At 40.4% G+C, this 13354-nt stretch overlaps 1 protein-coding gene and 1 pseudogene across 1 annotated transcript; one reads left to right on the forward strand and one right to left on the reverse strand.

Moving 5' to 3' along the window:
- Positions 1–5506: 5506 nt before the first annotated feature.
- On the reverse strand, positions 5507–6400 carry MC2R (melanocortin 2 receptor). The gene has a single exon (XM_030836486.2). It carries the CDS (start codon positions 6398–6400, stop codon positions 5507–5509), a length of 894 nt encoding a protein of 297 aa, XP_030692346.1.
- A 3540-nt stretch (positions 6401–9940) lies between these two features.
- LOC115841992 (PRELI domain-containing protein 1, mitochondrial pseudogene) lies at positions 9941–12733 on the forward strand (annotated as a pseudogene).
- Positions 12734–13354: the final 621 nt, after the last annotated feature.

The raw sequence follows: 13354 nt of genomic DNA on the forward strand, positions 1-13354 counted from the left end.
TTACTACCACAGTAGAATTTAATTAGAAGTCAACAGCAGAAGAAAATTTGGGAAATCCACAAATATTTGGAAATTAAACCAAAAAAGATTTTAATAACTTGTAGGTCAAAGAAGAAATCACAAGGAAGATCGGAAAATATTTTGCACTGAATGAAAATCAGAACACATCAGGATGTATGGGATGAAGCCAAAGCATTGCTTAGAGGAATATTTTTGGCTGTGAACACCTATATTGGGAAGGAAAACAAAGATCTCAAGTCAATAACCTAAGATTCCACTTAAATAATGAGGGGGTGGGAGAACTAAACGCAAAGTAAGAAGGATGGAAATAAAGATTAGAGGGGAAAATAAATGAAATAGAAAACAGAGAAACAATAGAGAATATCAGTGAAATAAATCCTTTATAAACATCAACAAAATTGACACACTTGACCAAGAAAAAAAGAAAAGACAAGTTACCAAAATGAGGAATGAAAGGAATTTACTATCAAATTTACAATATATACATGGATTATAAGGGAATAATATGAACAATTTTATGTCAACAAATCAGACAAATGAAATGGACCAATTCCTACAAAGACAAAAGGACCCCAAATACTGAAACACTCAAGAAGAATTAGAGAATCTGAATAGTAAAGAAATTGAATTAATACTTAAAAATCTTCCACAAAGAAAAACTCAGGCCCAGATGACTTCACTGGTGATTTCTATCAAATATATAAAGAAGAAATAATGCCAGTCCTTCACAAACTCTTACAGAACACAAAGGAGGGACTACCCTGGTGGTCCAGTGATTAAAACTCTGAGCTCACAATGCAGGGGGCCTGGGTTCGATACCTGGTCAGGGAACTAGATCCCACATGCTGCAACGAAGATCTGGTGCAGCCAAATAAATAAATATTTTTTATAAAAAGAACACAGAGGAGGAGGGAATACTTCCCAGCTCATTCTTTGAGGCCAGTATTTCCCTGATACCACCCAAAGCCAGGAAAAGACATCACAAGAAAAGAAAACTACAGACCAATATCTCTTATGAATATAGAGATTAAAATCCTCAACAAAATACTAGTAGACAGAATCTAGCAGCATATAAAAAGGATTATACACCATGATTAAGTAGGATTTATTCCAGTAATGCAAGGAAGGTTTAATATCTGAAAATCAATATAACACTATTAATAGAATAAAGGAGAAAACAGCGTGAACATTTCGATAAAGTATTTTAAATCCAACATCCCTTCATGATAAAACTCTCAACAAACTTGGGATAGAAGGGAAACTTCACTGTGATCAAAAAGGCATCTACAAAAACCTACAGCTAACATTATGCTTGTTGAAAGAATATTGAGAATAAGGCACTGATGTTCACTCTTGCTACTTAGGTTCTAGCCAGTGTAATCATGCAAGAAAAAGAAATAAAAGGCGTTCAGATTGGAAAAGAATAAGTGAAACTGTCTTACTTGCAGATAACTATATATAGAAAATTCTAAAAACTCCATCAAAAAACTATGAGTTCAGCGAAGTTACATAATACATGATCAATGTACAAAAAACAGTTATATTTCTGTGTGCTAGTACTGAACAATTCAAAAATGATCTTAAGAAAAAAAATAATAAAATGCCTAGGAATAAATCTAACAAAAAAGTATAGGTTTTGTACACTATAAAATATTGCTGAGGGAAATTAAAGATCTAAGTAGGGCTTCCCTGGTGGTGCAGTGGTTGAGAGTCCGCCTGCTGATGCAGGGGACACGGGTTCGTGCCCTGGTCTGGGAAGATCCCACATGCCACGGAGCGGCTGGGCCCGTGAGCCATGGCCGCTGAGCCTGCACGTCCGGAGCCTGTGCTCCGCAACGGGAGAGGCCACAACAGTGAGAGGCCCGTGTACCGAAAAAAACAAACAAACAAAAAAAAACAAATAGTACACATGGAGCTGGGATTTGAACTCAATGACGTGAATTTTGAATCGTTCTCTTACCTCTCATGACTGTGCTTTTCTATCTGTAAAAGGAAGTTCTTGCCACTTTTAGACATATTCTATGAATTTACTTGATCAACATTTTAGCTTTATTGGTATTGGGACAATTTTCAATGTGTCCAACACTCTTGGGTTGGATATCATCAAAGAATCAGGAGAAAGGGAGCAGGAGAAAAGTTTCAGCGCTCTTCAGCAAGGGCTGTAAGGGGTCCTGCTTAAAGTCTGTATGACATCACAGTCTTGTTCAACAAACCCCAGACTGCTAGAACCTGTAGAAAATTGAAAAGGATTAAGTAGGGACAGATAAAATGAAGACTTTTAACAGATTTTAAGCTCATGGGATTTGTTATCTCAGATATAGTACAGCTTCTACTGACATAAAACTTTCTTAAAAAAATTAAATTAGGTACATTTATTAATATCCTAATGGAAACAAGGGACACTCACTGTTCTGAAGGGTATTCTTAATCTTTTGTGGGTCCTCCTGCCCTCTGCCCTCCTTATTTTCAGAGTTCTGAGGAACATGGTCGAAGTCTGACCTGAGACATTAGGGGATGTGACAAAAGATGTGCTTTCTCTGCACGAGGGTATATAGGTATTTAGGGGCTCTTAACATACTATCAAAAATTTTAATTGTAATACAGACTACACTTATGTGGATAAAGAAACATGTATGTAGGGCTTCCCTGGTGGCGCAGTGGTTAAGAATCCACCTGCCAACGCAGAGGACAGGGGTTCGAGCCCTGGTCCGGAAAGATCCCACATTCCGCGGAGCAACTAAGCCCGCGAGCCACGGCTACCGAGCCTGCGCTCTAGAGCCAGCAAGCCGCAACTACTCCGCGCACCCGGAGCCCGTGCTCCGCAACAAGAGAAGCCACCACAATGAGAAGCCCACGCACTGCAAAGAAGAGTAGCCCCCACTCGCTGCAACTAGAGAAAGCCCACGTGCAGCAACAAAGACCCAACACAGCCAAAAATACATAAAAATAAAATTTTTTAAAAAAGAAACATATGTAGATTTGCAAAGAGGAGTTAACTGGATTCTTTTTTCAGCAATACTTTGCAAATAATAGATCTTAAATATACAACACATGTTGGCAAAATAAATAACAGTTGTTTGCTGTTTCTTCAATGATCATATTGTAATGTCAATGGGAGGTTGTCACCCTGAGTGTGAGAATTTCTAGCTACAAACTGTTGCATGTGTAGCAAATAGGGATCTGCACAAAATAGATTTTAAAAATCACTAAATATACGTAAAGGAGTAGCCAACTAAATATTCCATGTATAATTTCTTCTCCTTTATTTTAAAGGGAATATTTATGGAACCCACATATCTGTTTATTTTTTTGGCCGCAGTGCACAGCTTGCAGGATCTTACTTCCCAGACCGGGGATCGAACCTAGGCCCTGGCAGGGAAAGCCCTGAGCGCTAACCACTAGACAGCCAGGGAATTCCCTCAAAACCACATATCTTGAATCTGTATTTTTTGGTACTGTTCTCATTTTTCATAAAATTCACTAGAGGTCATTCATGAAATATAAATTAAATTATATCATTATAGGTAATTTCAAATATGTAAAAGTATAATTCACAATAAGTTGTTTGTCAAACAGTATATTTTAGCTTTGTAAATATGACCATGGTTGGTATACTACATATCAATCTTCATTTGAAGTTTGCAAAGATAGCCCAACTGTTAAAAATCTATTGTGATATATATACCACCTTAAGAAATTAAAGGAGGAAAAACTGATCATCTGATAGATGCTGAAAAAGCATTAAATAAAATTCAACATTGATTAGTGATTAAAAATTACTGTTAAGAAACTAGGCAGAAAAAGAACATTATTAACTTGATGAAAGGTAATTTTCAAAAAGTAAACTTATTGGTGAAATTTTTAAAAGCATTTCTATTAAAGTGAAGAAAAGCGTAAGGAATCCCTCAATCTTTGCTTCTTTTTGCCTTTGTCCTGGAGGTTCTGCCAGAGAAATAAGAGGAGAAAAAGGGTATCATCATTCATTTGGTGAGAGGGAAGGACCAAAGAAGGATTTCTAGAGAATGGAGGACCAGAAGACACACTGTGTGTTTCACCTTCAAGCTGTGTCACAGGCTTTCTGGACACCTGCCCACAGCTGCCTTCCCTTTAACTCTGTGCTTTCTCTTCTGCTTCTTAAGCCCCTGTCCCTCCCCACACCTAATATCCAACCCATCACCCAGCCAGCAGTCCTGCTTGTGGCTTGCTTCTCCTTTCAGCAGCTCAGGGAAAACTCCGAGGGCCAAGAACTGCCTCATCCCGAGACGCCGTCCCTCACTGTGGATCCTGAGCATTTCAGCTCCATGCACCTGCAGACCTCGCCTCTTTCTCTCTTCCATCTCAGCAAGGACTTAGGATCAGAATTTGCTTCCTCTTTAAGCTTTATCTTTAGCTATTAAAAACATATGAACTTGCAATTTATGCTTCCTTTACCCTACTTGGGATGTTGCTTTTCGATATCTGGCATCTTTCCTGTGGATGATGGTAGGATGAAGTTCTCCAGTGATGTTATCTGCCTCTCAGACTCATCTGTGGAATGAGTTTAAGTGTTTTTCATCACTCTCTGGCTTGGGTCTCAATAATAGCACTGTCTTGAAGTATGTTTTGGTCTTGGTTTCCCCCATAGTCCAAAAACATGGTGAACACACACACTCTTGACTTAGTCCACAAAATGCATATTGGGGCTTGGGACGTCTTTTCATTTACTTCTGTGTTTGGACAGATACACAAGGATTGATTATATCTTCTACAAACTTCACAATTTTCCTCTGACCTTTATTTATTCCTACATAGGAACCAAATGGATTAAATTTTTACTTCCTCCTTTGAAATTTATTTTCCTAAAGCTTGAGGAGTTTTAACCAGGAAAATACTTTAAGGCCAGTGGGATACTGAGTTAGCAAAGAAGACTAACGGAGAAGGTTTCTTTATTATTGGAAACTCAACACTGGTTATTTGACGTTTATAATGTGCATCCTGCCTGCCTCCAGAAAGATCTGAGATGGCATACAAGAAAGCAGGCAGGCAGAAGGGAAAGCAGGCGAGCAGGGATTCTGTGTGGCAGTCGGGGACAGGCAAATTCAGCTACAGCAACTTAATGGCACCTTGGCTTACAAAGGCCCTGTAGTTTATACACTGAGTACTTGTCCTAGTACTTTGGAAAGGCCACCCCAGTGATAGGCTAGCTAGATATATATAGAAGAACAACTTCTTCCTCAGCCCAGAGTTCTCATATGTGTATTGCTGTATGTGCTTTGTATCTTGTCCTTCTTTTTAGTAAATATTTTGTCTCTCTAGCTATAGAAGTTGTACCTACAGCAAGGCTGTGCACAAGGAACTGAGCTATTACAACACAAGTCAGTGAGATTCTCCTCGTGTGCTTTAGGGAAGGAAAGAACAGTTGGAGCATTAGTATTGTTGGTATGTCACGTTACTCTGTCCCTTGACAGTATTTCCCCATGGCTCCTAAAATCAGGGACCAATAATTCTACTGGTACCTGTTGCAGAAGGTCATCTTTTTGAATGCGTCCCTGAGCTCTGGGCTCCGGAAAGCATATATGAAGGGGTCAATGACGGCGTTACACATAATCAACACACCGTTCACCTGGAAGAGGGACATGTAGCAGGCACAGTAGGGGTCAGCTGGGCAAAATGTCATCAAGAGGACATGAAGGACAAAGGGCGCCCAACAGAAAATGAAGACCCCGAGCAGAACAGTCAGTGTGACAGCCCCTCTCATGTTGGCTCTGGGAAGCGTGGAGGTCCTCCTGGCGTGGGAGCGGGCCAGCAGGAACATGTGCAGGTAGAGGCACAGGATGAAGGCCAGCATCAGCGGGAACAATGCTGTGAAGGCGATCACCGTGGGGACATGATGGGAAAAGGTCACGATGGTGATGCCGCAGCCCATGCAGCACGTCCAGATGACCATCAGGACGACAAGGGCACGGCGCGGGGTCACGATGCGGTGGTACCTCAGAGCGTGGAAGATTGTGATGTAGCGGTCAGCGGCGATCACAGACAGGCTGCAAATTGAGCCAAGGAGGGAGAGGATGAACAGGGAGTCCACCACGTCGTCTGCTGTGGTTTCAAAACTGCCTTGAGGCTCGAGGTAACCCATGTTTCTGAACATGATCAGGATGTTTTCCAAGATCTTGTACAGGCTGCCCAGCATATCGGAAATAGCCAAGCTGCAGATGAAAAAGTACATGGGTGACTGAAGATTCTTATTCTTGATCACAGTCAGAAGGACCATCAGATTCTCCAAAACCCCAACAATGGATATCGTGAAAAATATCTCTTCTGGCAAAACCACAGGAGGACAGTCTGAATTATTTCTTGCTGTACTGTTGATGCTTTCATACAGGTTGATAATGTGTTTCATCTCTCCTGCACGTGGTTAAGACAGGGATGTTACTGGGACTTGACAGAAAATTTGATTGATTCTTCAGAATCTTTTCTTCTCTGTAGTTCTTGCTGAAGACCTGAGGTGAAAACCACACAGTCACCTAAAAAAGTGTATGTAGGAATATCAGTTGTAAAATAGATCACAAAATAAAAACAAGCCATGTTAGCTTTGAGGAAGCTCTATTGCCTCTGCAAAATATAATGGTGGAATATTTAAATAAAACAATTTACTGGACCCTCATCTTTTTAAAAATCTTTCCTAAATATATTTTTATTTTTAATTGAAGTATAGTTGATTTACAATGTTTTGTTAGTTTCAGGTGTACAGCAAAATGATTCAGTTATATATATGTGTGTATATATATATTATTTTTCATACTCTTTTGTTTATTTTCTATATAGTAACGTATACCTGTTAATCCCAAACTCCTTTTATTCCTCCCCACTTTCCCCCTTGGTCACCGTAAGTTTCTTTTCTATGTCTGTGAGCCTGTTTCTGTTTTGTAAGTTCATTTATATCATGTTTTTAGATTCCACATATAAATGATATCATATTTGTCTTCCTCTGTCTGACTTACTTCACTTTGTATGATAATCTCTAGTTCCATCCACATTGCCGCAAATGACATTATTTCATTCTTTTTTATGGCTGAGTAATATTCCATTGTATATATATACCACATCTTTTTTAACCATTCATCTGTTGATGGACACTTAGGTTGCTTCCATGTCTTGGCTATTATAAATAGTGCTGCTATGAATATTGGGGTGCATGTATCTTTTTGAATGAGAGCTTTCATCTTTTCCAGATATATGTGCAGGAGTGGGACTGCTGGATCATATGGCAACTCTATTTTTAGTTTTTTAAGGAACCTCCATACTGTTCTCCATAGTGGCTGCACCAATTCCCACCAACAGTGTAGGAGGGTTCCCTTTCCTCCACACCCTCTCCAGCATTTATTATTTGTAGACTTTTTAATGATGGCCATTCTGACTGGTGTGAGGTGACACCTCATTGTACTTTGGTTTGCATTTCTCTAATAATTAGTGACGATGAACACTTTTTCATGTGCGTGTCAGCCATCTGTATGTCTCCTTTGGAGAAATATCTATTTAGGCCTTCTGCCTATTTTTTGATTCAGTTGTTTGGGGGTTTTTTTGCTATTTAGTTGTATGAACTGTTCGGTTTTTTTTTTTTTTGGCTGCATTAGGTCTTCGTTGCTGCACATGGGCTTTCTCTAGTTGTGGCGAGCGGGGGCTACTCTTCGCTGTGGTGCGCAGGCTTCTCATTGCAGTGGCTTCTCTTGTTACAGAGCACGGGCTCTAGGGCACGAGGGCTTCAGTAGTTGTGGTGCACGGGCTTAGGTGCTCCGCGGCATGTGGGATCTTCCCAGACCAGGGCTTAAACCTGTGTCTCCTTCATTGGCAGGTGGATTCTTAACCACTGCGCCACCAGGGAAGCCCTGTTCGTATGTTTTTGAAATTAAGCCCTTGTTGGTCATATTGTTTGCAAGTATTTTCTCCCATTCTCTAGGTTGTCTTTTCATTTCGTTTATGGTTTCCTTTGCTGTGCAAAAGCTTGTAAGTTTAATTAGGTCCCATTTGTTTATTTTTGCTTTTATTTCTTTTGCCTTAGGAGACTGATCTAAGAAAGCATTGCTACAATTTATGTCAGACAATGTTTTGCCTATGTTCTCTTCTAGGAGTTTTATGGTGTCATGTCTTATATTTAAGTCTTTAAGCCTTTTTGAGTTTATTTTAGTGTATGGTGTGAAGGTGTGTTCTAACTTCATTGATTTACATGCATCTGTCCAGTTTTTCCAACACCACTTGCTAAATAGACTGTCTTTTCTCCACTGTTTTCTCCTTTGTCAAAGATTAATTGACTGTAGGTGTGTGAGTTTATTTCTAGGCTCTCTATTCTGTTCCATGGATTCATATACCTGTTTTTGTGCCAATACCACATTTTTTATTACTGTAGCTTTATAGCATTGTCTGAAGTCTGGGAGTGTTATGCTGTAAGCTTTGTTCTTTTTCCTCAGGATTGCTTTGGCAATTCTGGGTCTTTTGGGGTTCCATATAAATTTTAGGAATATTTCTCTAGTTCAGTGAAAAATGTCATGGGTAATTTGATAGGGATTGCATTAAATCTGTACATTGCTTTGGGTAGTATGACCATTTTAACAATACTAATTCTTCCAATTCAGGAGCATGGGATATCTTTCTATTTCTTTGAGTCATCTTTAGTTTCCTTTATCAATGTTTTATAGTTCTCAGCTTGTAAGTCTTTCACCTCCTTGGTCAGGTTTAGTCCTAGGTATTTTATTTTATTTTATTTTATTTTGGACACATATTTAAAAGGGATTTTTTAAAAGTTTCTCTTTCTGATATTTCATTGTTAGTGTAAAGAAATGCAACAGATTTCTGTTTGTTAATCTTGTATCCTGCTACCTTTCTGAATTCACTTATCAGTTCTAATAGTTTTTGTGTGGAGTATTTAGGTTTTCTTTACAGAGTGTCCTGTCATCTGCATATAATGACAATTTTACCTCTTCCCTTCCAATTTGGATATTTTTAATTTCTTTTTCTTGTCTAATTGTTGTGGCTAGGATTTCCAATACTATGTTGAATAGGAGTGCTGAGAGAGAGCATCTTTGTCTTGTTCCATAATTTGGTGGGAAGGCTTTCAGCTTTTCACCATTGAGTATTATGTTGGCTGTGGGTTTGTCATAAATAGCTTTTATTATGTTGAGGTATGTACCCTCTGCACCCACTTTGGCAAGAGTTTTTCTCATGAATGGATGATGAATTTTATCAAATGCCTTTTCTGCATCTATTGAGATGATCATGTGGTTTTTGTCTTTTGTTGATGTGGTGTATCACATTAATTGATTTGTGTGTGTTGAGCCATCCTTGTGACCCTTGGGATGAATCCAGCTTGATTGTGGTGTATGATCCTTTTTATGTGTTGTTGGATTCAGTTTGCTAATATTTTGTTGAAGATTTTTGTGTCTGTATTCATCAAAGATATTGGCTTGTAATTTTCTTTTTTAGTAGTCTCTTTGTCTGGTTTTGGTATCAGGGTGATGGTGGCTTCATAGAATGACTTTGGGAGGGTGCCCTCCTCTTCAGTCTTTTGGAAGAGTTTGACAAGGATCAGTATAAGTTCTTCTTTGTTTGTTTGGTAGGCTTCCCCAGTGAAGCCATCTGGTTCTGGACTTTTGTTTACATGGAGGTTTCTTTTTTTGCGTTATGCGGACCTCTCACTGTTGTGGCCTCCCCCACTGCGGAGCACAGGCTCCGGACACGCAGGCTCAGCGGCCATGGCTCACAGGCCCAGCCGCTCCACAGCATGTGGGATCTTCCCAGACCGGGGCACGAACCTGTGTCCCCTGCATCAGCAGGCGGACTCTCAACCACTGTGCCACCAGGGAAGCCCTACAGGGAGTTTTTTTTTTTTTAATTACAGATTTTATTTCACTTCTAGTTATTGGTCTGTTCAAATTATCTATTTCTTGATTCAGTTTTGGTGGGCTGTATGTTTCTAGAAACTTGTCCATTTCTTCTAGGTTGTCCAATTTGTTGGCATATAACTCTTCACAGTATTCTTTTTTGTTTTTTTGTATTTCTGCCATATTTGTTGTTATTTCTCCTCTTTCATTTGTTATCTTGTTTATTTGGGTCCACTATTTTCTTCTTGGTGAGCCTGGCCAGAGGCTTGTCAATTTTGTTTATCTTTTCAAAAAACCACCTCTTGGTTTTATTGATCTTTTCTGTTGTTTTGATCTCTTATTTATTTCCTCTCCAATATTTATTATTTCATTTCTTCTGCTGACTTTGGGTTTTGTTTGTTCTTCTTTTTCTAATTCTTTTAGGTGGTCATTTAAGTTGTTTATTTTAGATTTTTATTGTTTTTTGAGGAAGGCCTGTATTGCTATGAGCTTCCCTCTTAGGACGGCTTTTGCTGCATCCCATAGATTTGGTATGGTTGTGTTTCCATTATCATTTGTCTCAAGGTATTTCTTTATTTCCTCTTTGATTTCATCATTGACCCATTGGTTTTTTGGTAGCATGTTGTTTAGTCTCCATGTAATTTTTTTTCCTCATTTCTCTTTCTGTGGTTGATTTCTTGTTTCATGCTGGTGTGGTCAGAAAAGACGCTTGAAACAATTTCTAGCCTCTTAAATTTGTTGAGGCTTTTTTGTGTCCTAGTATGTCATCTATCCTAGAGAATGTTCCATGTGGACTTGAAAAGAATGTGTATTATGGTTGTTTTTTGTTTTTGTTTTTATTTTTTGGATGTAGTGTCCTGAAGATGTCAATTAAGTCTAACTGTTCTGTTGTATCCTTTAGGATCTCTGTTGCCTTACTGATTTTCTGACTGGAAGATCTGTCCATTGATGTCAGTGGGGTGTTAAAGTCTCCTACTATTATTGTATTCCCATCAGTTCCTCCCTTTGTCTGTTAGTATTTTATGTATTTAAGTGCTTCTATATTGAGTGCATATATGTTAATGAGTGTAATATCCTCTTCTTGTATTGATCGTTTTATTATTATATAGTTGGACCTTCATCTTAACTGCTCTGTGAAAACATATTTAGTGGAATTTTGAGCCTAGAGATAAAGATTATCCTGTGCTTCTCCCCTTTCGCTCCTTATCTTTCTCCTGAATCCAATTGCATGTAAAGTGGGTTAGAACAAGTAACGAAGTAAATATTCAGAACAGGAAAGCACACGGTCACCCTTCCTCAACTTGGAGGTGGTGGTGGGTTCCATGAATTGACAGGATGTTTAGGTCCTTTCTTTCCACTGCTTGCCTTTCTGGGTCACTGCCTGACCCTACAGCTTATGGAAAAGGCAAAGATGTTGATGTACTATTCCCATAGTTGATGGTGCAATATGTGTTTCACTTCTGTTTCAAAGGGAGAACTCACAGATTTCATTTCCATATTTTAGGGTAAAAATATATTTGATTTGGTAATACTGTTTATAAATTTGTTTTCTAATTTGGTGGAGACATAGACTACTATGGATGCTCAAATACTATTAAGAAACTACCCCAGGGCTTCCCTGGTGGCACAGTGGTTAAGAATCCACCTGCAGACAAATCTTCATGGCGGCGGTGGCGCCTGTTTGGGTGCGGCGCTGGAGTGACTGAGCTGCTAGCTTGGCGGCCAAGCGTCGAGCTCCAGCCCGGTCTCCGTGTGCCCCCCGGGCTCCGCACCCCTGATGTTGCGCGGGCACTGAGCCCGCCCGGCCTGGACAATGGTGAAGTATTTCCTGGGCCAGAGCGTGCTCCGGAGTTCCTGGGACCAAGTGTTCGCTGCCTTGTGGCAGCGGTACCCGAATCCCTATAGCAAACATGTCTTGACGGAAGACATAGTGCACTGGGAGGTGACCCCTGACCAGAAGCTCCTGTCCCGGCGACTCCTGACCAAGACGAACAGGGTGCCCCGCTGGGCTGAGCGACTATTTCCTGCCAATGTTGCTCACTCAGTGTACATCCTGGAGGATTCTATTGTGGACCCACAGAACCAGACCATGATCACCTTCACCTGGAACATCAACCATGCCCGGCTGATGGTGGTAGAGGAACGATGTGTTTACCGTGTGAACTCTGATAACAGCGGCTGGACCGAAATCTGCCCGGAAGCCTGGGTCTCCTCTAGCTTGTTCGGCGTCTCCAGAGCTGTCCAGGAATTTGGTCTCGCCCGGTTCAAAAGCAACGTGACCAAGACTATGAAGGGTTTTGAATACATCTTGGCCAAGCTGCAAGGTGAGGCCCCTCCCAAAACCCTTGTTGAAACAGCCAAGGAAGCCAAGGAGAAGGCCAAGGAAACGGCACTGGCAGCTACAGAGAAGGCCAAGGACCTTGCCAGCAAGGCAACCACCAAGAAGCAGCAGCAGCAGCAGCAGTTTGTGTAGCCAGCCCAGGCCCTAGGGCCGCAGCACAGCAGACCACTTGCTCCAGTCCCTGTGCTCTTTCCTCCTTGTACTTTATTATTAAAAGTCAGCTTCCAGTCCTGTCTACTGTCTGGGTGGTGGGCTGGGGGTGGGTGTGTTGTTTGGCCTCTCCAGCACACCAAGCCGTTACCCATGTCTGAGCTGGGCCTGCTTATTCCTGCATCAGGTGGCTGAAGATAGAGGTACAGTGACTTGCGCAGGGTCACGTCCAGGTGAAGTGGTCATAAACACTAGACTGTAAGCTCCATGAGGGCAGGGACCTTTGTTTTATTTTCTGATGTGTCCCAAGTACCTGAAACAAAATCTTGCACATAACAGGCACTCAATAAATACTTGTTGAATTCAAAAAAAAAAAAAAAAAGAATCCACCTGCCAACGCAGGGGACACGGGTTTGAGCCCTGGTCCAGGCAGATCCCACATGCCACGGAGGAACTAAGCCCGTGCACCACAACTACTGAAGCCTGCGTGCCATGCTCCGCAATAAGAGAAGCCACTGCAATGAGAAGCCCACACACCGCAAGGAAGACCCAACGCAGCCAAAAATAAAACTAAATAAAATAAATTAAAAAAAAAAAGAAACTACCCCAGTTTAACATTCAATATAAGAGGTAAAGTTAAATTATTCTTCATAATAGGAGAATATAATGGGTGTTTTAAAAGTTTTGGCTATTTCTTTAAAAAAAGGAATGTGTCTGGTAAACATTAGAAGCAAAACAACATTAACTATTTATAAGATCTTTAGTAGAAAATGAAAACAATCCAGTTTGTGCTCTTTATCACCTAACAAAATATTATAACTTCATTTTTCAGATTCTATGGGAAAAAAGTACCAAATGGGCGATTCTTTTCCAAATTAATAGTGGAACTCTTACATTCCTTGAGACAGCAACCATCTTTACTTTTCCCACTTGTCTCTGAAAATGCCTTTTAGACCATGGAGGTCTGGACTTCAGTGAGCGCTGAATC

Source organism: Globicephala melas, chromosome 13 (genome assembly GCF_963455315.2).
Source record: "Globicephala melas chromosome 13, mGloMel1.2, whole genome shotgun sequence".
Lineage (NCBI taxonomy): Eukaryota > Metazoa > Chordata > Mammalia > Artiodactyla > Delphinidae > Globicephala > Globicephala melas.